The sequence below is a fragment of the Capra hircus genome, chromosome 13, assembly GCF_001704415.2.
Source record: "Capra hircus breed San Clemente chromosome 13, ASM170441v1, whole genome shotgun sequence".
Classification (NCBI taxonomy): Eukaryota; Metazoa; Chordata; class Mammalia; order Artiodactyla; family Bovidae; genus Capra; species Capra hircus.
This window is the reverse complement of record NC_030820.1, coordinates 65,884,125-65,906,780: the sequence shown is the minus strand read 5'-3', so window position 1 is coordinate 65,906,780 and position 22,656 is coordinate 65,884,125. Positions and strand designations below refer to the sequence as shown.

Sequence of the window (22,656 nt, the reverse complement as noted above, 5' to 3'; positions counted from 1 at the left end):
CTGATAAAAAATACATTTCTTCCTATAGGCTGTTGCAAATGAATTTCCCAGGCTGTGTGCCCTGGTGAAGGGGACAAGGGAACAGAGGAAACTTTGGAGTTTTCTCCAGAACACCCAGGGCTTTTGCTGACCCAGTCTCACCACCCCCACCCTCCCAGGCACTCCTGGGAAACACACAGCATACACACAGCCACAGCTCCCCGTGGGGATATCCGCAACTCCACAAGGGCATGATGGCCCCCCATGGGGCCCCCAGAGCGTCAACTGCCATCATCCACCCAGGGCATCTGAGTCCTCAACTGCTCACACTTGGAGAGTCCTGGGCTTCACCCAGACACAAGCAAGGTTGCTGCCAGGCATGGTCACTCCCCAAACACAGGAACAGATGTTCACACACAGCCGCACTCCAGAGGTCTCCAATCTGATTATGTCCCTCCCTGGCCTGAAGCCGTCCAGCCACTGGTGCTGCCTGCACAAAGGCTCCTCTGACACAGCCTGTCCTCCCATCCCACCCCCTGTCACGCTCCAGCACACAATAGATACTCAAGAAACCACTGGCCAAACTCTGAGGTCTGTTTGTGTTTAATCAGACAATATGCAAAGTATTTACAACCAATTCCAAATTCCCCCTCCCCCACCCCAGGCCTGGGCCATGGAATGCGGGACCCCCTGGCCCTGCCCAGAGCCAGGGTCCCCTAGGCCTCTGCATAGTCATCTGAAAACTACAAAATACTGTTTGCTTTAAAAAAAAAAAGGACAGTATTAGGATACCTTATACAAAGGGCGCTGGGCAGTTGGAAGGGGATTTGAGAGCACGCTGGAGTGAACCCAAATTTTGACTGGGACAGACAGGAGAAGACTTGGGTAATACACATGTATGAAAGGAAAAATTGAAATTTCATAGGCAGGCACCACTTGGCCTCCTTCCCCACTGGCAGGGCCTGGCTGGCTCAAGAACCCCTGGCAGCAGGAACGTTATTGCTATGATGAGGGGCTGGGGGTGAAATGTACATGGCTGGGGGACAAAGTAGGGGACATTTTTACATGTTAAATATGGACACACATGGAGGAACATACACGTGCACACACACACATACACACACACAGGGGCCCTTGGCAGAATGCCTACAAAACTGTCAGCTGCCCCATTTAACAAGGGCATGATGAGGCCCAGGGAGAAGCCACCACATAGCCCAAGGGCCAAAACACGGTCTCTTGATGCCACGGGCTGGACTCACCACGTGATGCCAGGCCATAGGGTCTGGACAGGAGTGCAGAGGCCATGGCCACATATGGAGGCAGACACTGAAGCCCAGAGAAGCAGCAGGGGCTGCCTGAGGTCGCACAGCCAGTCCTGGTATGTGGCAATAGACAATCTGTCCTCTCTCACCCCAGCCCACGCACTCCTTCCCCTACGCGTGAGTTAAGGGTGCCAACTTGGAGAGGAGAGCAGGGGACAGGCATTGAAACAACACAGGACAAACTGGGGGAAGGAGGACCTGGGGTTCCGTCCTGAGGCCAGGGTCGCAACCCCTTGATCTTCTACTTCTGCTTGATTGCCTCCAGAGCCTGTGAGCTCCCTTTCATGATTGGCTAGTGCCAAAGATAAAAAATCACCCACATTCTGATTAAAACCTGCTTCCCTATCCTTATACCCTTCATTTCTAGCTCAGCCCCACATCCACCTCCACTCTCTCCCCCCACCACAGCCCCACTGAGTGAGCAGTGGCAACAGGACTCTGCCTGCTATCTCTGAGCCACTCTCAGGCCCCTTGTCCCCTGGGCTGCCCCAGTCGGTCCACAATGCCTCCAAGGACAACGGCATTGGTTCCTGAGGAAGACAGAGGGAGCACCGGGTTCCACTTCCACCTCAACCCTGAAGTGCTCCGCTGCCTCGGGCAAGTCACATCCTCTTTCTGGATTCAGCGTCCCCATAGGTAATACGGGGACAAAGAACTGATGATCTCTGAGGATTCCTCAAGCCTAAGAAGGGCAGGGTTTGAGGAGGGTGTCCACCCCCACCCACGGTAATCAAGTCAAGCTAGGCCTCACCAGCCTGGGAGCCACAGCAGAGAGGGCTGGACCCAGGAGCCTTCCGCAAACAGGCGATTCAGAAACGGACGGCATGGGCCAGGGCGGCAGGCAGGCCGGGGACCAGAGGCCCATCACTCCTCTTTGGAAAGGCTCTTTGGCCAGCTCTGCAGACAGACCTGGGGTGGCGTGGAAGTGGCAAGGAGCCAGTGCGTTGGGTGGGCTGAGGCTAAGAAAAGGGCACCCTCAGCCCCAGCCTTTCTTCCTAGGGCCTCCCGCTGAGACATCCAGAGCTCCAGGAGAGAACGCAGGGAGGGGGCGTGTTGGTGGGCGGAGCCAGGACGGCAGCCTTAGGCCCCGCCCCCAGGGAGGCCCAAGCCCCGCCCCACCACGGAAGAGGGCGGGGCCTCGTCACTGGCAATTCCACGGAACGCGGGCAGGCAGAGGCAGGCAAGACCCCGCATCAGGGGCCACCCCGCCCAGGATCCAAGCCGAGAAGGCAGTCTGGCCCGGTAGCCCCGCCCTATAGGTTCTCTCCGGGCTGGTACTGGGGCTCGGTGGACGTGAAATAGTCCTCCAGGAAGGCCTGCAGGTACTCGAAGGTGGGCCGTTCCTCCGGGTCCTTCCGCCAGCACTGGCACATCAGGTCATGCAATGACTCGGGACACTCAGGCGGGCAGGGCATCCGGTAGCCCCGCTCCACCTGGTCCAGCACCTCCCGGTTCACCATCCCTGCAGGCAGAGGGAGGCGTGAGGCGCTAGGGGAGGCAAGTGGAGCAGAGGGACGTTGATGGGGACAACCAAGAGGGGTTCCTGCTTAGGGGCAGGGTGGCTGTGACCATAGGTAAGGCCCTCCCCAAGCCTGGGAGCCCTGAACAATGACAGAACCTAGGATCAGAGGGTCACCTCTTTGTTACACAGATGGGGAAACTGAAGCCCAGGAGGGGCTTTTATGTGCCCAAGATCTCCTGAGCAGGGGCGTCACCAGGGCAGGGGCAGAAGGACTAAAGATGGGCGGCGGGGAGTTCTCTTACCAGGGTAGGGCACCCGTCCCTTTGTTGTGAGCTCCGTCAGCAGGATCCCAAAGGACCACACATCTGATTTGATGGTGAACCGGCCATAGAGGGCAGCTTCCGGAGCCGTCCACTTGATGGGGAATTTGGCACCTATAGGAACAAGAACGGTCAGGGGAACTCAGAACATCATTACCTCTCTGTCGGGCACCATTCTGGTCCCCACTTGACAGAGGAAAAAACAGGCTCGGAGAAGGGGTGTGACTCCTAACAGCCACATAGCATCTGCTGGGACCCTGCCCACCTTGCCGGGCTGTGTATTCGTTGTCTTCAATGAGTCGAGCCAGCCCGAAGTCAGCCACTTTGCACACGAGGCTCTCTCCAACCAGGATGTTGGCAGCCCGGAGGTCTCGGTGGACATAGTTCATCCGTTCCACATAAGCCATGCCTGAGGCAATCTGCAGGCAGAACCGGGGAGCCTGATTCAGAGGCCACCCTGTGCCCTTCCCAGATCACAGGGCACATGCCCAGGAATGGGGTCATCCCCAGGAGTGGACAGCCAACCAAATGCCCTGCCCTTCCCAGTTTTTCAGGCAATTAAACCAGTTTACAGTAAACCCTGTTGGCACAAAAAGCGGAACCAGTGCTTGGCCTAAGGAGAGAGCATAGGGCAAAGGGGAGGCACAAGACAAGATGCAACCAGGGAAGTGGGGTGACCATGAAAAAGAGACCCCAGATGCTCCCAGAGACACAGATGAGTACCAGATCCTGCCAGTTGTCCCAAGTCCCCTTTCTGAGCCTCAGTTTTCTCATCTGTCAAATGGAATAATAGCCATCCTACCTCCTCTGACTGTGATAAGCATTAAAAAGTGGCTGTTGAGCACTGCCTACAACAAGCAAGTACTAATACATGTTTGATGAGTGTATTGACACTTGACAGAGAAGAAAACTGAGGTCTGAGGTCCCATAGCAAGTCAGTGACTCCTGATGCCCAGGTAAGGGCTCTTTCTTCTGCCCAGAACCACCACTCACAGCATCTGTAAGTGGTCCCAGTAATACATAGGATGAGATCAGTGAGGGAGGGGGCAATCAAGGCAAGTTTCTTGGAGGCGGCACTCAAGAGGCCAGATGTGTCAGAGCCAGGTGGGTGGGAGAGCTCAAGGCCAGATGTAGGAGGTAGGAGGGGCTGACTCACCTGTGCAGCCATGTCCACCAGCTGAGGCAGCCGCAGGTACTTGCCTGTCTCCCCCTTGAGAAAGTCCAGCAAACTCCCTGGGCAGAGAGAAAGCAGCTCTAGCTCCTGCTCTGTCCTCCCTGAGCCAGGAAGCAGTGATTCCCCGATCTTGTCCACTGGGGCAGGACAGTCTTGCTTTAACCATACAGCAGATTTTACGTAAACCCATCTCTGAATAAAGTCTGTTTGTCACTCAAAAGGCAAGCAGGATGGGAAACAACCAAACATTCACCTCTAGGAGAACAGAAGTGTGGTACAGCCGTACTATAATGGCACAGCCATACTATAACGGAATACTACTAAGCAATAAAAAGGGAAGAAACTACTGATATACACAACAAGATAGAAAACCCTTGGATGTAAAAGATTTCATATATGAAGTTCTAGAAGAAAGAAATCTATGAAGACAGAAAGCACATCAGTGGCTGTATGGGTTTGGGACTGTAGTGTATTATCTGCAAAGGAATACAAAGGTGTTTTCTGGGGTGATGGAAATGTTTATCTCGACTATGCTAAGAGATACACAGCATATCCATTCATTAAAGCTCACTGAACTGTACATTTTAAATGGGTGGGTTTTTTTCCAAAGATTTTTTTTTAATGTGGACTATTTTTAAAATCTTTATTGAATTTATTACAATATTGCTTCTGTTTTATGTTTTTGTTTTTTGGCCATGAGGCATGTGGGATTTTAGCTTCCCAACAAGGGATCGAACCCACATCCTCTGCACTGGAAGGCAAAGTCTTAACCACTGAACCACCAGGGAAGTCCCCTAAAATGGGTGTATTTTATCATATGTCAGTTATAGCTCCAAAAGTGGAATTTTGAAAAATAATTATTTTCAAAACTAAGTAAAAGTCAAGCCAGGAACTTGACCCAGATGTGGCTCAGCTTGGAGGATTCAGGGAATTTTCCTTCCAGCCCTAGAAATGGCAAACAGCTTTACAAAAGCAGCAGACAGGGGGACACTGGTGCATTGTGGGACATCACTAAAAACAAAATGAACCGAGCAAGGCAACCTGCGGTTTAAGGTTCCACAGACATGGGAAGCTGATTCTTTTCATGCATTTCACCTTTAAAGGCATGCACTCTAACTCACTGGGGGAAAGGGACAGTTCGGGACTTTGGGAAGGACATGTACACACTGCAATATTTTAGATGGATAACCAACAAAGAGCTATTGGATAGAACAGGGTACTCTGCTCAATATTATGTGCAGGCCTGGAACCAGGTGGATGGGAGGCCTAGGGCAGAAGGGATGCATGCATATGTATGGCTGAATCTCTTTGCCTTTCACCTGAAACTGTCACAACACTGCTCATTGGCTATACCCCAACACAAAATGTTTTTGGTGTCAAAAATAAATAAATAAAACTTTTAAAAAATAAAGGCACACACTCATTCTAGATGTGGTGGGAAGTGAAGCGCATCCCACCTGCCCTGTTGCAAGGACCCCCACCAGGGCCCTCCCGGCTTCCCTCACCCTTGCTCATGTACTCCGTGACAATGTAGATGGGCTCTTCGGACACCACGGCGTACAGCTGCACGAGTTTCTCATGCCTCAGTTTCTTCATGACCTGGGCCTCCTGCAGGAAGGCCTCCGGAGACATCGTACCAGGCTTCAGGGTTTTGATGGCAACCCTGGTGGTGCCGTTCCAGGTACCTGTGTGGAGAGGTGTGCAGGTTGCCTCAGGGGAGGACCCCCATTCGCATCTCACAGGGATGCAGGATCTGCCTGTCTGGGTACCAATGTCAGCTCTGACCTCCCAGGCCAGGTGAGAAGCCCAGCCAAGGCCCAGCCTCTTTCGGAGCCTCAGTGTCACCATCTGCAAAATGGGCAGGATGCTCCTCACAGGGCACGCTCAAGAAACAGAAGCTGTTCTTAGGACGCTTATGATTAAAAATGTCCCCAAAAGCAGCACATTCGTCAATTCAACTGCCCTCCTTGGGGTGGTCATTTTCCTTCTAGGTAACACACCAAAAGGTGGCCTAGGTGTCCACAGATGGTGCGTGTGCACTGGTGGGGGCTGGGGGTGAGACAGAGCTGGCCTCAGAACAAGAAGCTGTCTCAAGCTACACTCGCCAAGAAGTAATTAAGGCCTCACACCAAGTACAAAGACTCAGAGGTCAGACTGGCAGGAGTTTGGCTCCCACCTCTGCCCACTGTCAGCAATGAGACCACAGGTGAGTCAGTGCCCCTCTAAACCTCAATTTTCTCATCTGGAAAATGGGGATGCTATAATATCCATCTATGGGGCTGCTAGGGCTGCTAAGCCCACTGTGAGCACACAGTTAACAGCTGCGGCTGTCATTTTATTATTATCTGGTTTTTCAAACTGTGATGCCTCAGGGAAAGCTATGTTTTAAACCAGTGTGTTTAACCCCAGTTTGGTCCCAGCCAGGCCTGAGGCTCCTTTGATGAGTGGCCTTGGCCCATGCCGCACCATCTCTGGGCCTCCATCTGCGGGTTGGGGCTCAGGCGCATGTCCGCGGTCCTCCAGCACAGGCCCTCTGGAGATATGTACCAGGCTCTTCTCTTCGTAAGACTGCCTGGATCATCCAGGGAGGAGCAAGAGCCTCCTCCACTGATTTCACCACACAGGCAAGCCAGGAATGAGTTTTGCAGCCACCGGAATGGCTGATGCTGTCTCCATTTTGCTCAGATTTTCTCTTTTTTAAATATTGATTTATGCATTTGGCTGTGCTGAATCTTAGTTGTGGCACATGGGATCTTTGTTGAAGCATGTGAACTCTTAGTTGTGGCTTGTGGGATCTAGTTCCCTGACTAAGGATTGAACCTGGGCCCCTGCATTGGGAGCATGGAATCGCAGCCACTGGACTGCCAGGGAAGTCCCATCAGGTCCTCTGTGTCTGTGCTTTGCATCTCTATCCCCTCTCCCCAGCTCAAAGCCAGCAGCTCCCCTTTCCTGACCTGGCCTGACCTCCAGCCTGTAGGCCTCTGTCCCTGCAATGAGCCTCCCAGGAAGCCCCTCTGCTCTGCTCCATCATCTCTTCCTCTGAAGGGAAGGAAGTGGAGGCAGTGATACACCAGAGCTCAGATGGAACCACCTTGAAAACCGCACACGGTCATCTCCCCACTGGACACGCAGGCTCACAATGACCAGGCCTCCCTCACCATGACCTCTGCAACCCATGTCCGCAGAGACCAGTCAGCAGAAGGGGGCCTGGGTTTGGTCACGGCTGCACGGCGTTTGTTTTCAAAGACGGTTTGGCCATTTCTCCAGAGTGAAACAGGAGATCATTAACAGGCCAGGAGCGCTCTAGACTCTGCACCTCCCAGAGCTCCATCTAGGAGCTGAGGTTTCTCTTCCCACAGCTGAAGTTAACATGGGGACACATGTGGGGCCAGCATTCTCTCAATCCCCCAGGGGGTCCTATTACCCCCAGCCCCATATTACAGGTGGGAAGATCAAGACTCAGAGGGTAGCCACCCGTCCCAGACCACAGGGCATGTCACTGGGGAATCACGATGCCCAGCCCCAAGCAGTTCTTGGAAAACGGGTACCACAGCAGCCGGAGGCATGGCTTGCTGGGGCCCTAGCTTGCTGCTGCCCACCACTGGAGGAGTTCCACGTTGAGAGTAGGACCCACAGTTCACAGAGGTGATGAGATTGTGGAAGCAAGTTTGGGGGATTTGTGGGGCCTGGAGCAGCCACATGGGACAGACATCTGCCTGGTTCTCAAGTGGGGACAAAGCAGGGGCAGGAGCGCCGGGGGCATGGCCTTACCCATCCACACCTCTCCGAAGCAGCCCTGGCCCAGCTTGACCTCCAGCCGCAGCGACTCCCGGGGGATCTCCCAGGCATCCTTGGCCAGGCCTTGAGTCTGCGGCTTAGACGTGGGGCACACAGTGGTGAGGCGGTGGCAGAGGCCATCAGCATGTTCTGAAGACAGAGATAGGGCGGTGGAGTTCAGGCCTGGCATCCGCGCAGGGTTGCCGTGTCCCACGGTGTGTGTGTGTATGTAGACTCACACACTGCATGCACACAGGCTTTGGGGCCACACAGGACACCCTCGAGGCCAGGCGTCCATACCTGTGTGTATGCACTGCCTCCAACACGGGCCTCCACTGCCTCATGCATCTGTTCCCCAAGTCATTCATTCATTCATCTGACTTTAGGTGGGTGCCAGGGAGCCAGTGGAAGCCTGCCCCCATGGAGCTCCCAGTCCAGGGGGGCATCCAACTTTCCCATATCACCTCCCAGGACCACAAGTGTGACAGAGGAGAGCTGTACATGCAATAGCAGGTGGGTTGGGTGGAATCCTGGGAGGCTTCCTGGAAGAGGTGGCACCTGGGCTTATATCTGCAGGAGGGTAAGTGGTCAACTAGGGAACAGCCCTCTGGGCAGAGCGCACACTGCCTCATGCATGTGCCAAGGCCCTGAGGGAGGAACAAGCCAGTGGGTTGGAGGAGCTGAAAGGAGGCCGAGGTGGGTGGGGAGGGCTGCCACGGAGTAAGTAGGGGAAGGAGGGCCCCAGGGAAGGCGTGGAGGCCAGTTGGGTTTAGACCACCCAAAACCTGAGGCCACATGAGGGTCTTTCTCCTAAAATTCCAAGGTAACCCCTGGAGTGTTTTGACCTGGGGGAACCGGGTTCAGAATAAATACAGCCGTGGCCAAAGGGATGGAGGTGGACAGTGGCAGATCCTTGAGGGGGTCAGGAGGCTCAGCTGACAGAGAAGGAGGTGGTGCTCTCAGGAAAGGCCACACGTGAAAGGCTGTGGCCACATGCCAGACACCCAGGTACCCACAGGACTGTCCACATGGGAACACACAGGCCATGACACCACTGGGGTCCACCCAGGCAGCCCTGGACACCCAGATGGACTGGCCATAGCCTTGCACACACGGCCTAACCCGCGCCCACAACCTGCGCCTGTGAGCTCCCCGCCTGACACTCGCTCTCCCCTTCTCTGCTGCGATCGATCTAGCCGCCCCCTCCTTGTCTCCCGGTAACCGGTTCCAACCGGTCTTAAGGCTGCAGGGCCAAATGACACCAGTCTATGCCCCCCTCCTTCCCGGCTCACTTCTCCAGGCAGCCCCCTCCTCATCAGGCAGCTTCGGAGGAGGCGAAATAGGATGGAGGAGTGGGAGGGGGTGGGGTGGGCAGAGGGGAACCAGGAGGAGGGCACAGGAGGAGGGGAATGGGAGGAGGGAGAGAAGGGGAAAGGAAGAAGGGGAGGGGAACAGGAGTCCCGGACCTGGCTGGCTCCAAAGCCCCCAGCTCAGGGTCTGCAGTATGGATGGAGACTGCCACCCCCAGCCCCTCCAGGGGCCTCCCCTCCCCTGCGCCCAGCTGGCACTCACTGGAGTAGTAGGCCACCAGCTGCTGCAGGCTGTTGAACTGGGTGCGGGAGGTGATGTAGAAGCCGCCGCTGTCCAGCTTGCGGATCTTATAGTGCTTCACGTTGAGGCCCTTGGCATTGTCGAAGTCGGACACCGAGAGGCAGTAGGCGCCTGCAGGACAGGCCGGAGAGGGGCCGTGACCACCACGCCCACTAACCCACGGCCGCGGCGCTGAGCACACCTACCCGACACGGACGGAAGGCAGGCACGGACGGAGCCAGGTCTGGTCCAGCCTGTCTCTGAGCACCCAGCCCCTGGGTGGCCGCTGGGGCAGAGTCAAGTGACAAAGGGCACCTGACTCAAGAGTCTTTCCATGCACCTTTGACCTGTGAAGCCCAGATGTGCATCCCAGCTGTGACCTAAGCAAGTGACTTGCCCTCTCTGGGCCTCAGTGTCCTCCTCTGCACAAGCAGGCTACTCCCAGGCAGCTGGGCAGATGCAGTGAGACCACATATAAGAAGGCCGGGTACACAATAGGTGCTCAGTAAATGTTTGTGGGGAGCCTCATAGGAACAGCTCCAGGTAGCTGTGTGTCCCTGGCCTAACTGCCTCTCCTCTCTGGGTCTGCCCACTGGAGTGGTGTCCAGGCCCCGCCCCTCCCTGAAGACTCCAGGCTTAGGCAGGAGCCAGTGGTTGGCTAAGGCAGGGCTGCCCTGCGCAGGAGACCACATACTAGGCGCCAAGGCTCAGCTGGGCCAGTCCGGGTGGCCCCTCCCTGTTGCCCTGGAGCCTAGAAAAGCTTTGGGCTCAAAAAGTTTCCTTCTGACCAACAGGCCTGTTAACCTGAGCCCAAGAGATGCTTGGGGTGGCATCAGGGAAAAAGGCTGAGCCCCAGAGGTGAGGGAGAAGGCTTCAGTGGCCAGAGAAAGCCCTTCTAAGTAAACAGCATACAGGCATCATTCTAGAAGCCCAGGCCCCTCAGCCCCCACAACCTCTGGATAACCCTCAGGTGGGGTTTACAATATCCAGTGTCAAAAAGGGAAAATGTACCTCCCTGCCATTGATCCTGGCTTTTTCTCCAGCTGGAGGATTCTTCCCATCCCACTCCATATACCAAACTCCTATTCATTCCTCAATACCCAGCTCAAATAACCCACAGAAGGTTCAGTTCCCAGTAGAAGCACTCATACCTTTCGTGGTCTCGCTTTCTCGCACTAGGAAGGTCCCTCTTGGGTTCTCTGCATTGAGCAGTAACCGCTCTGACTCCCGTCTGGTGATCTTGCCAAAGTACCACCTGGGGTGGGAGGGAGGGGGATGGTGCTGGGGGTCCAGGATTCCCCCCACCCAGCATGCCTCTTCCTGGGACGTGGCTGGGGCAGCCAGACCCCCCACTCTAGCCCAGGAGAGAAGCTCTGAACCAGCAGCGATGATGGTGAGCAAGCAGCAGGCCAGAGTCAATACTCACTCTTCAGCCTGGATGGAGTCAGAGGGCGCCACATAGTTGCTGGGGATGTAGCCCGTCTGTCCTGTGCTGAGCGAGTGGGCCAGCCACCAGTCTCCCTCTCTGAGCAGGGGGAGAGGGAGGGAGCAAAGGAGAAGGAAACCATCAGCAATGGGCCCCGGGGCATGCAGTCTTCAGAGGTGCTGTGCTGGGGGCTCGCAAGGCTGAGTGAGGTGCAGGGAACACGGAGATCAGGCCACTCACCCCTTGCCAAGCTAAGCTGGCCTGGGACTCCTCCCCTCCCTATCCCAGAAGCCTCCTGGCCAAAGCTGACTCAGACGATGAGGCCCGAACTCACAGGGGCAGAGTCCTGAGACGGGAAGTGATCGGCTGCCCTGCAGATACCCCAAGCTGTCTCAAGATGCCAAGAGCCCGCCTTGCGATTTAGGGAGGGAGCTCCCTGTCTCTGGGGAGCAAGCAAGTTGTAACAGGAGAAGCTTCCTGCCTGAGATGGATGGCGAATCAGACCTTCAAAACCTCCCCAAGCCCTGAGATTTGGAAGCCCAAGCTTGGGAACTGGCGAGACCTGAGTGGAGGCAAAGGGTGGTCCTTTGGGGGCTTGGTGACAATCCAGGCGCTCTCTGCAGAGCTGCCACTGCAGCTGGGGCAATGCTTGCCTTTGTCACAGATCACGGGTCACACCCACCAGGCTCCTTGATTGAAAACTACAGGCCTCCTCCCGCAACCTACCCAACTATGGGGAAACTGAGGCCAGAGGGGGCTGGGACTTGCCCAAAGTCACACAGCGAGTCATGTCAGAGGGAGCTGAAGTGGCAGAGCCCCAGTGCCCAGGGCCCTTCTACACTGATTTCCCCATGAGGCAGGGAGTGTGATGGGGACAGGGTGAAGGGGCAGGAGAAGCCCCCAGCAGGGTGGGTCCCCTGGGTGTGGGGGGGAGCAGGGAAGGGGCAGAAGTACCTTTGCAGCCATCTGAATGTGAACCAGGTCTGGCTGGAGCGGGGGTCCAGAGACACAGAGGAGGGAGGAGAAAGCGAGAGCCCAACAGGAAAGAAGAGGCAGAGATGGGGGTGGTGAGAGAGAGAGAGAGGCAGAAAGAGCAAGGGAGAGAGCAGAGTGCCAGGCAGTGCTGGGGATGGGGGAGGGGGGACAAGGCGGCAGCCACAGGGGCCTTGCATCCAAAGCAATCAGTGGAGGCAGGGAGAGGGTCGATGGGGAGGGAGGGGAAGCCGATGGGAAGGGCTGCCTGGGAAATAGGGCCCAGCCCCCTCCAATTCCCACTGTATAGATGGGAAGACTGAGGCTAGAGACACAAGGGCCTCTGCTCACGGTCACACAGCCAGGCCCAGGTTCCTAACTCCCAGATGAGGAGGAATCCTTCCCTATGGGGAGCTATAGAGCTTGACACCTTGCTGAGCTTCTCACCCCAAGGCTGCCTTTGACCTCATCACAGCCCTGGAAAGACACACAGCCAATGGATGTGCTCCCTGCTGCCCGTGATCGGGATCCAAAGAGAAAAAGGCCCTTGCCCACAGCCACAGTCTGAACTTGAACCTGAATCCCTGGCTCCGGGTTCTTCTGAGCTGCCCCTGCTCTTCAGCCCATTTTGAAGACGGAGAAGTTGAGGCCAGGAGAGAGTGGAGCTGGGGGAGCTCTCTGAGAACAGATGAGCACAGGTGAGCATCCCAAAGTCAGCCAGGTGAGCCCAGGCTCGACCAGAGCATTTGAGTCCCTTCTGGATGGAGTGAGATTGGCGCTGTGTGGGCTTACTCAGCTATACAATCATTGCACGCGTGCACACTTAGGCAGGGGCACAGGCTCACATGGGAATCTTGGCAGGAGACGGAAGGCCCCAGAGTAAGGTGGTGATGCCCCTCTCAAGGCAAGAAGCCTGGAGGTGCCCAGGACCTCCATCTACCTCTCTGTGTGTATCCACAATGGATGGGGGCGCCCACATTGTCTGTCCTATTTGACCCTCAAAACCACCCTGCAAAAAAGGCAGGCCTCAGCCCCTAGATGAAGAAAAGGTGGCTCAGAGATGTCTAGGGGCCAGCCCAAGGACACACAACACCCAGGATGGAATAACCCAGCACTTTCTTTGTAGAGTTGGTGAAAATGAGGCACAGAATGGGGCAGACACTTCCCCAAAGCTAGCAGAGATCTTCTAGCCCAAAGCCTTCATTTCACCAAGGGGGAAACTAAGGCACAGAGAAGGGCAATGATTTGCCCAAAGACACACAGCGAATCAACAGCAGAGCAAGGGTGAGAACCAGGGTCCCTGTGTGCCCACAGCCAGTCTTGGCCAGCCCCCTGGACCCCTGTGTCCTCCCCAGGCCCCTCAGACTTAAAGACCCTCAGGGAAACCAGGGGAAGATGGAGGAGGAGGCAGCAGGGCTGGGGGCAGGGGACAGAGTCAAGGTCTAGGTCAGAGACTACCAAATGCGGCAGATGACAAAGCAGAGTTTGCAAGCTGGCTGGCCTTGGGAAAGGCCCCAGCCACCTACTCACAATGGAAGGCTGGCAGCGGCATGTGCCCAGAGGCTGGCCAAGCATGGCCCCAGAAGCCCCCGAAGCAGGGGTTCAGCTCTGCTGACATTACCCAGACTGGGCCAGCTGAGCCTCCAGCTCCCCGACACCAGCCCATGTGTGAGTTTGGGCTCACAGTCCAATTTGGGGGGTTTTATTTCACAAGGACAGGGATGGAGGTGTGCTGAAAGCTCACTAAGGATCCAAGGTCCAGCTTCAGCCTGGCCCCGGCTTGAGAGGTTTTGAAGAGCCTGAGCGCCAGAGTCCAAGCATCCCGGCACCAGCCCAGCTCAGCACTTGCAGGCACGACCTTGGCCCTACCTCGATTTCCTCATCTGCAGGATGGGGAAACTCAGGCCTCCCTCCGAGGATGTAAAATCCCAGCACTATGCCTGGCACACAGTAGGTGCTCAATGTGCATGAGCTGATAGTATCCTGATTCGGCTAAAAAAAGAAAAAGAATGAAATCCGCATCTCTGTGGTACCCCTCCCCACTCTCAACACGGCTTTAAAAACCAGCACGCAGCTCAGTTCCAGTCTCCGATAAGGATTTGCTGTGTGACTTTGGGCAGGTTCCTTACCCTCTCAGCACCTCTTTAAGAAGGAGATAATAGTCACAAAATCTCCCTTGCAGGCAAAGTGTGTATATCAGTCAGCATCAAGCCAAGAAGTGGATTACTGTGATTATCATCTGAGCCTCAGTGTGCCCACCTGTGAAATAGAAATATCAAGCCCCATCTTCCGCTGCCAATGGTCTGGAAGGTTCAAACCTGCCTCAGGTGGCTGTGAGCTGGCTCTGTGGAGCGCCAGGGATTGCCCTCACAATGAGGGGCCCCATAGCTTCCCAGATCAGTCTGGTCTGGTGGGGACTCTGATCTGAGCTCAGAAGTGATGGTGGTGTTAACCTAACATGTTGAGCACATTTACTGCATCTCACACCTTTCCTGGGGCCTGGGTCCCATTAGATAGGCAGGAAAAAGGGAAGGAAGGGAATCGCACATTCCCTGCCTGACCCCTCACCTTTGCTCATGTGGCCAGAGAAGAAAGTACTGGACCAGGAGTCCCCGAACTACGATTTTACACCCCAAGTGCTGTCACTAGCTGTGTGACTTCAGGCTACTGACCTCACCTCTCTGAGCCTCAGGATCCTCTTTTTAAGAGCCTAATCCTTGTGGCTAATTCAGGCAGGCATGTGGATTGGGAGGGTGGCAGCTTTGGAACCTGGGGAATTAGGGCAGCTTGCATCGTTCTATTTAACCCATTTGGGCTGTTAGGACTGACCAGAGAAGCGATTAGGAGCTTGCAGGCAAGCCAGGGCAGCTGGGCACAGCTCAGACAGTCAAGTTTCCAAGCCCTGAGGCCTGGACCCCTACTTGGTCCTTGGGGAGAGAGCAGGGTGAGGCCGAGGCAGATCGTGTGAGGAGGGCAGGAAGGGGTCCCTCGCCCCATGGTGGGGAGCGGAACCGAAGAGCCCAGGGAAAGGGGGCAGAGGTCAATGCTTGCTGGAGAAGCTGCTAGAATAATCTGGGTGGGAGCAAACGGCAGTTTGGGAAGCACCCCAAAGTCAAACCAGAGGGGCTCTGGCTCCTAGAGGACCGGGACAGAGGCTTAGGGTGGTCAGCCCCCGGATGGGCTTCCTCCGACCCAAGGCCACACAGCACCCAGAGCTCTAGGTCCAGGACCACGTGGCATGGAGATCCAGGGAGCAGGATCTCCAGGCAGCTACTGTGAGGACTCCAGCGCAGCCAGCCCTGGCCCGGCCCCAACAGGCTCGGGCTTAAGCTCTCCCTCCCCGACTCCCAGCCCAGCCACAGGCCAGACTCAGAAAGTCCCTCACTCTTGCAGGGTGCGCGGTGAGTGCAGGGGGCTTACAATAACGGAGCTTAAGCAATAATGGTAGAGGGACAAGCAGGGTGGTGCCGGGGTGAGGTATGAAACCCCACGCTTGGGTAGCCTACGTTCCACTAAGGGAAGCAGGACAGGATACGCCCCTGCCCCATCCCTGACCCTGTTACCCCTCCTCTTCCTCTAATGCCAGCTCCCCCCAACTCCACCATCACCCGACTTCTAAGGCAGAGGAGCAGCTGAATACTGTGATATGAGGAAGGGCTCCTGATCCACCCCCACCTTCCAATTGGGGCACCTCACTGCCCCTCATGGGCTTCCCATGGACAGGTCTCCATCACTTCTGGCCCTCCTGGCAACCCCCAGCCCATCCTGGAAGACAGGAAGAAGGAAAGGAAGGGGCTGGCAAAGGACGAGTGAAAAAGGCAGGATCAAAGTTTCCAGAACTCTCCTCTGGCCACACCTTTGCTCAAGCTGTGAGCCCCCTGAGAAGCCCTTCCCATCGTTGCCAGTTGAGAGCTCCCCAGCACTTCAAAGTCTCCTCCAGCCTGAGGTACCATCCCGCCCAGCTCGGGCCCCTCCCTCCTCCCAGCTCCTCTGCACCTGCAGAGCACCCCCTCCAAGGGCTCAGGGTCATGCCTACCCCCCCACGGCCCCTTACCCAGCTCTGCCACTACTAGCTGTGTGACCTTGAGAAAGTCATTTCACCCCTCTGGGCCTCAGTTTCCTCATCTGTAAAATGGAGCCAATAAACATTTCCACTTCCCAGGACTATGGTGCCTTTTAAATAAAACAGGGCAACTGACGTGGTCAGCGTGAGCACAGGCCCACAAGCAGGGCACAAGAAATGGTGCGCCAGTACCACCTGGGTACCCCCAGGGGGGTGAGGAACATGGGGTGATGGGGGCCCCAAAATGGGGCAGGCACAAGAGCAGCCCTCAACGAGCTTCCAGTTTAGGGGTAGGCAGATGGAAACAGCTGGAACCAGAAGAGAACTAGAGTGGCATTGGGACTCAGACAGCAGGGGTTTGGGGGAGCTGGCAGCCCCCTCCCCTTGGGAGAGCAGCTTAAAGAAGAGAGAGTGCTGCTGCCCAAGTTCCAATCCTGGCTTTGCTACTTGGTAGCTGTGTGACCTTGGGCAAGGGCCTTTACATCTCTGAGCCTGTTTCCTCATTCAGTGCCTCAGTTTCCTCATTCCATATGAGGAATCAATATGGCGATGGTCCCTCCCCCACCACTACAGCCCTGGTGGAACGGCAGCAGAGTAAAGGACGTGGGTAAAAATGCCTACCCCTCTTTTCCCCTTTGCCTCACAAGGAAGGCACTTCTGAGCTGGATCTTGAGGGATGAGTAGGAGTTTGCCAGACCGATGGGAGAAGGGGCCTTTCACACAGAGGGAGCAACATGCATAACAGCAGGCAGGCATGAACAAGCAAGAAATGCCTAGAGACGGTGGGGATGTCCAACCTCCTTAGCCAGGCCTTCAAGGATGCTCCGGGATCAACCCCACTCTACCCTCTAGAACCTTCTCACCCTTCCATAGCCCTGAAGGCATGTAACCCCCTCCAGCACTGCACCCTCCCAGGAGCTGCCCTTCTGACGGGGGCTGCCATCCATCACCTCCCTCCAGCAGCTCGGCTTCACTGTGCTTCCTTCAAGGTCCTGCTTGAGCCTCCCAGCCCCTGGTCACCACCAGAGGTGGGCACACAGCACAGCCCCGTAAAGCCCAAGCTGATCCCAGCCCCGCCCTGCACAGGCCACGGGGCCCGGACTAGGGCCAGTCCCGCTATACTCTGGCCCCAGGAGGACGTGGCCTTCTCCACCCAGGCCTCCCTGGGCCCAGCGCTGGCCCTGCATGCAGCTGGCACTTGGGGGGGGCTGAGCGAGCAGGAGGTGGATGGGGAGGAGGTGTGATGGGGAGTGACAGGGGTGATGAGAGGACCCTCCCCATTCTCAGCCTGGGGGTGCAGGTCAGGATCTGGTCCAACTCTAGGGTGTGAGGACAGAAGCTGGGGAAGCCGGAGGGGGTGCAGCCAAGGGGGTGCAGGCGGAAGCGCATGCAGCCCCACCCCCACCAGTGTAGCACCCCCACCCAGCCCGCCGCCCTGGGAGCGCGTACACACCTGACATCCACCTTCCTCCTAGGGCCAGCGAGAGAGAAGCAAAGAGGGAGAAGCTGAGAGAGAGCTGGAGGGAGCAAGCACGGGCCAGGAGTGGGGCAGGGCATCCCCGAGGCTGCGGGGAAGGGATGGGAGGTGGCAGAGACGGGAGAGCAGGCCGTCCAAGGGCAGGAAGGCAGCTGGTGTGGAGCTGTGCCCCGCCCTCTGTCGGCAGCTCCGCCCCCACTGTGATCACCCCAGGGCATGGCACCCAAAGCCTGCACTCCCCACCCCCCATGACAGATGCTGCACCCCACTTCCCACTGCACTCTGGGCAGGCGGGGAAAGGAGAGGAGGAGGGAGGAGAGGAAGGCCCCCACCCCCTGACTGAAGCCCCACCCCCCTCATCAGTTCATCACTCACAGGGGCCCCAGAGTCTGGCAGGGTCCCCTGCTCCCCCATTCATCAGCTTGGCCCTAGGATGCCCCATGCCAAGGCTGGAGTCCCTGGAGGGGGACATGGATGCCACCCTAGGGTGCCCTGCCTTCCACATCCTATGCCCCATCCTCCCCATGCCCTATCCTGACCCCTCTCATGTTGGGTCCCTAATATGGGTCCCCCAACCCTGCCAATGCAGGGCCCTCCCTCTACAGCTGAAGACTCACTTTCTGGGCTGCCCCAGGCGCTCCAGCACCTCTTGGGGCACAGCCTTCAAGCACAAAGGCCCTGCTGTTTGTAGCCCCGGGTCCTGGGCCCAGTCCTACTCTGACCACATACCCCTCTGCGGGTGCTGGGATCTGGAGCACTGTGCTCTGTGGATCAGTTACCGAACCCAGATCCCTGTCCCTGGAGCCCTCCCAAAGCCACACCCACCTCATCGGGGTGCCCGCCTGATCACCCCCACAGACCCCAGGATGCCCAGGATGGGTTCCCTGGGCCTCGGCTGCCTTGATGTCCAGCCCCGCCCACTGCCCATCAAGCTGGCTCTGGGATGGTCAGAAGTGGCTCCAGCCCAAGACCAGATCGGGGTCCCCAGGGGGCACTCACGTGTTGTTGACAATCTGAAGCCGCTCCCCTTTCTTGAAAGACAGGTCAGTCTCTGTCCGCGACTCATAGTCATAGAGGGCCACGAAGGTGGTCACTCCGCCTGCTCAGAAGACGGGCGTGTCAGAAGGCCTGGCCCTGGCTGGCGGAGGAGAGCCCTGCACTCTGGGGGTGGGGGTGGGTCCCCCACTGCCAGCCCGGGGGCCTACTTTCATTTACAGAGACGGTGGGCTTCTGCGCATGTCCCCTGTGTCTATGTGTCTGGCACACCTGTGAGGGCACGGAGAAGGCACGTGGGTCTCTCACGTGCGTCTGAGCGGGTTCACATGATGAGCCCAGCGGGCTCCAGGTGATGCTGGGTGTTGGCTTCTGTTTGGTATCTGTCTTCCCCCCAAGAACCCGAAGCCCCCAGTAACAGGCATCTTTATTTTGTTCCTAGAGTCTGGCGCATCGCAGGTGTTCAAGAAACAACCATGGGGTGAGTGAAGCAGTGAATGAAGGGAAACTGCCCCTGGGGAGGCGGCTCTGTGACTCTGTGTGACTCTGGGTGCTTCGGGCCATCAGGGACGATCCTGGTTGCGGGTGACTGTTCCTCCCGAAGCCCTCTCTGTGCCCATTTTAAGTTGCAACCTCCACCCACACATCCCCCAGCGCCCCTCCCTGTCCTCCGTGTTCTTTCAGAGCAGTTACCACCCACAAACGCACGGCACAGTTTACGCAACTCGCTCTTCGCCTCTCTTCCCCAGGAGGGTTTTGTCTGTTTTACACACTGCTTGTATTCCTGACACCAGAAGAGACCTGGCACACAGGAGGGGCGCCACAACTGTCTCCTGAACAAATGAATGGCTGTGCTTGTGGGTCCGTCTGTCTCACTTGGGTGCGTGTCTGTGTGTTCTCACTGCACGTGTGTGCATCTGCGTGTCCGTGGGTGCTAGCTGAGCATGTGTGCGCTTCTGAAGGGCTCCGACTGCACGTGTCTGTGTCTCCATCTGGGAGTAGGAGGCGCTTCTGCGTATGTGCTTTTGCATTTGTGTGCATCTGCGGTGGGTGTGTGTCTGTGCCTGGAGGGTGCCCATTCCTGTGTCCCTGAGCGTGTCTCTGTGTCCATGGTGTGTCTGTGTTTACGCTGGCATCTTCAGCCTAACATGTGCACGTGTCCTATTTGGGTGTCTCTGAATGGGTTGCCGACTGTGTGTGTGTCTGTCTGTCTGAAGGTGTCCCGGTAGAAATGCCCGTGTTTGTCTGAGGGCCTTACCTCTCCAGAACCACATCTACTTCTCTCACTAAGCATCACTCGCCCGGAGCGGCTATACCCCCTCAATACCAGCAGAGGGCGCAGGGGCGCATCTCGTAGGTCCAGCCTCTGAAGACCCGAGCGCGCTCTCTCCTTCTAAAACCTGCCCCGCCCCCTTGGCCACTCACCGCCTCCAGTCCTGATCCATCTCCAAGCTAACCAGAGCGAAAAGCAAAGCCTCAGACCTGGTCCTCAGGCCTCCCCAAGAAGCCCCCGGCTCTCTGGGCCTCAGTTTCCACCTGCAGCCCTTTATCTCTAGGGCCCTTTATACTGCACATCAGAATTCAGCCCTAAAGGCAATGGCGTGTGCACCACTCTTTCCAGTTTATAAAACCTCCAAAAAACTCCCAATAGCCCCTAAGACCAAATAACCCCTAGACTCCTCCCCGTCATTAAGAGAAAGAAACAGCAGCCCAGAAAGCGGGCATCACTGCCCCCCAGGGCACACAGCCCAAGGGGCCAGGGCCACCCGGCACTCACTCCCAGGCACACTGACCAGCCAGGGGCCCCGCCCTCTGCGGGGAGGTGACTGTGTCAGAGGAGTTGAAGCCTCCGAACAGCTTGGGCTCAGCGGCTGCAGGGGCGAAGGCTGTGTTGGGGCCGCGGTGGCCATCAGAGGAGGCTGGCTTGCTGGGGGTCTGTGAGGAGGGGAAGGCACCCCCACCACCGCCTCCACCGCCGCCGCCTCCGTGGGTGTTCTCGGCAGGCTCCAGGCTGCGGCGCCGCTGGCTGGCATCCTTGGGCTTGCTCTTGTTGCTGCCCATGGTCCTGGAGAGTAGAGAGGACCCTGAGGTGAAGGACTCTGGGAGCAGACAGGGCTACCTGGGCCCCTTAGCCCGCACTTCCACCCATTCTACAGATGGGAAAACTGAGGCCCAAAGAGATATCTTTAGGTAAGTTACCTTTCAGAACCTTAGTTACTCCATCTATAAAATGGGAATAGTGATGGCATGCATAAAGGGCTTCCTTGGTATAGGGTCAAGCACAGATGAAATGCCTCATAATCAGCAGCCCTAATTGCACCCTCCCTTCCCCTGAGACACTGTGTCTATCCCTCCTGGACAGGGACAGTATCTGAGGCATGTGTGTGTTCCAGGCACCCAGAAGAGGGCTGAAGGTTTGTTGAGTGAATACATGGTTGGCTGAAATTGTCCTACACCAAGGAAAGAGGTGCTAAAAGTTGCAACCAGGGCAGGGATATAGTAGGCAGCTGGAAGAAGGAGAGATGGCTGATAGCTCATTCCAGCCCCAGGGCCTTTGCACATGCTATTCCTTCCGCCTGAATGCTTTTCCTTGACTATTTCAGCAGAGTAACTCATGTGTCGTTCAGTTCTCACCCCAAAGGCAGCATGTGGGGAGTGGGAGGGAAACGTTTAGGGGTGATGGATTATCTTGACTATGTGGATGGTTTCATGAGTGCACCCATGTGTCAAAATCTATCAAACTGCAGACCTTAAACATGTGCAGTTTACTGTATGTCAATTATACTTCAATTATGCTCTTAAGGAAAAAAAATTCACCTCCTTTGGATGTGCTCCCAAACTACTTTCATTGGTTTAAGTTCCCTTCCTTTTGTGCCTCTTCTTGATAACATGAGGCTTCCCTGGTGGCTCAGACAGTAAAGAATCTGCCTAAAATGCAGGAGACCCACATTATGTCCTTGGATTGGGAAGATCCCCTGGAGAAGGGAATGGCTACCCACTCTAGTATTCTTGCCTAGAGAATTCCATGGACAGAGGAGCCTGACGGGCTACAGCCCATGGGGTCATGTGACCCTGTGTGTGTGTGTGTGTGTGTGTGTGTGTGTGTGTGTGATCATATGATTATTTCTATGGGCTTGTCCATCTAGACACATTGCTGCACTCCTAGTACCTAGAAGTGGCACATAGGAGGTGCTCAATAAACAGCTGAATGAATGCGTGAATGTGTGACTACTGGAGAGTTAGGAGATGTCTAAGCCAGGAATTTGGGTGGGCTAGAGATCAGGAAACACAAAGAAACTCAAGCTGCAAACTCCCCAGTGATGACCATCACTCCACCATCCCCTTTTGCTCCCTATGTCCCCATCCACAGGTGCTGACTCCCACCAAGCCTGGCCAGGGTCTCCCCACCCAATATGGCCACCCCTCGCAGCTCCCTCATCTTGGCAGCCCCAACGGGTCATCACCTCACCTGGTGGAAGGCAGGGGCTATCTCAGAGGACCTGGGAAGCAGCCTGAGGTCACAGCACGAACACCAGGTATGGAGTCAGGGGTCGTGGACTAAAGGCCCTGCTCCACCTCTGCCTGCTGTGTGACCCTAGGCAAGTCACTTCCCCTCTCTGGGCCTCAGTGTCCTCATCTGCAAAGTAGGGATAAAGCAGACTTCTCAGGACTGTTGAGGGGATATGATTAGAGAAATCAGGAACTTCCCTGGTGGTCAGTGGCTAAGACTGTGCTCCCAATGCAGGGGGCCTGGGTTCGATCCCTGGTCAGGGATCTGACCCCAGGTTCAGAGCCTACATGCCACAACTAAGAACCAGCACAGCCAAATAAATAAGGATTTTAGAAAGAGAAATTGCCAAGGCTCTGACACTTGGGTCACGATTTATCCGGCTCTGACTCTGGCAGGCCCAGTGCTAAGTGCTCCCCAGACCTGAAAGATCCTTCATTCTTCTCAAAGCAAGAGAGAGAGTGAGGCCGGGTATAGCATGGTGGGCTCCGAAGCCAGACTCCCCACTCTTGGATCCCAGCTCTGCCCCTAACTGGCTGTGTGACCTCAGGAAAATGACTTAACCTCTCTGTGTGCCCCATTTCTTCATCAGG

At 56.3% G+C, this 22,656-nt stretch overlaps 1 protein-coding gene across 4 annotated transcripts in view; it reads right to left on the bottom strand.

Annotated features, from left to right (window-relative positions):
• SRC (SRC proto-oncogene, non-receptor tyrosine kinase) overlaps nucleotides 565–22,656 on the bottom strand; it is a 53,942-nt gene continuing 31,850 nt past the window's right edge. For 2 of the 4 annotated variants that reach the window (XM_018057837.1, XM_018057839.1), the window contains 12 exons: nucleotides 20,349–20,620; nucleotides 18,562–18,661; nucleotides 17,539–17,556; nucleotides 11,051–11,149; nucleotides 10,776–10,879; nucleotides 9,607–9,756; nucleotides 8,029–8,184; nucleotides 5,763–5,942; nucleotides 4,240–4,316; nucleotides 3,349–3,502; nucleotides 3,066–3,197; nucleotides 565–2,763 (listed from right to left, as the gene is read on the bottom strand). In XM_018057837.1, coding sequence (XP_017913326.1) covers nucleotides 2,555–2,763; nucleotides 3,066–3,197; nucleotides 3,349–3,502; nucleotides 4,240–4,316; nucleotides 5,763–5,942; nucleotides 8,029–8,184; nucleotides 9,607–9,756; nucleotides 10,776–10,879; nucleotides 11,051–11,149; nucleotides 17,539–17,556; nucleotides 18,562–18,661; nucleotides 20,349–20,616 — 1,647 coding nt within the window. In that variant the 5' untranslated portion in view covers nucleotides 20,617–20,620 and the 3' untranslated portion in view covers nucleotides 565–2,554. Of the gene's footprint in view, nucleotides 2,764–3,065; nucleotides 3,198–3,348; nucleotides 3,503–4,239; nucleotides 4,317–5,762; nucleotides 5,943–8,028; nucleotides 8,185–9,606; nucleotides 9,757–10,775; nucleotides 10,880–11,050; nucleotides 11,150–17,538; nucleotides 17,557–18,561; nucleotides 18,662–20,348; nucleotides 20,621–22,024; nucleotides 22,193–22,656 lie in introns of all 4 variants that reach the window. The other 2 variants (XM_018057838.1, XM_018057840.1) reach the window with 2 other exon arrangements.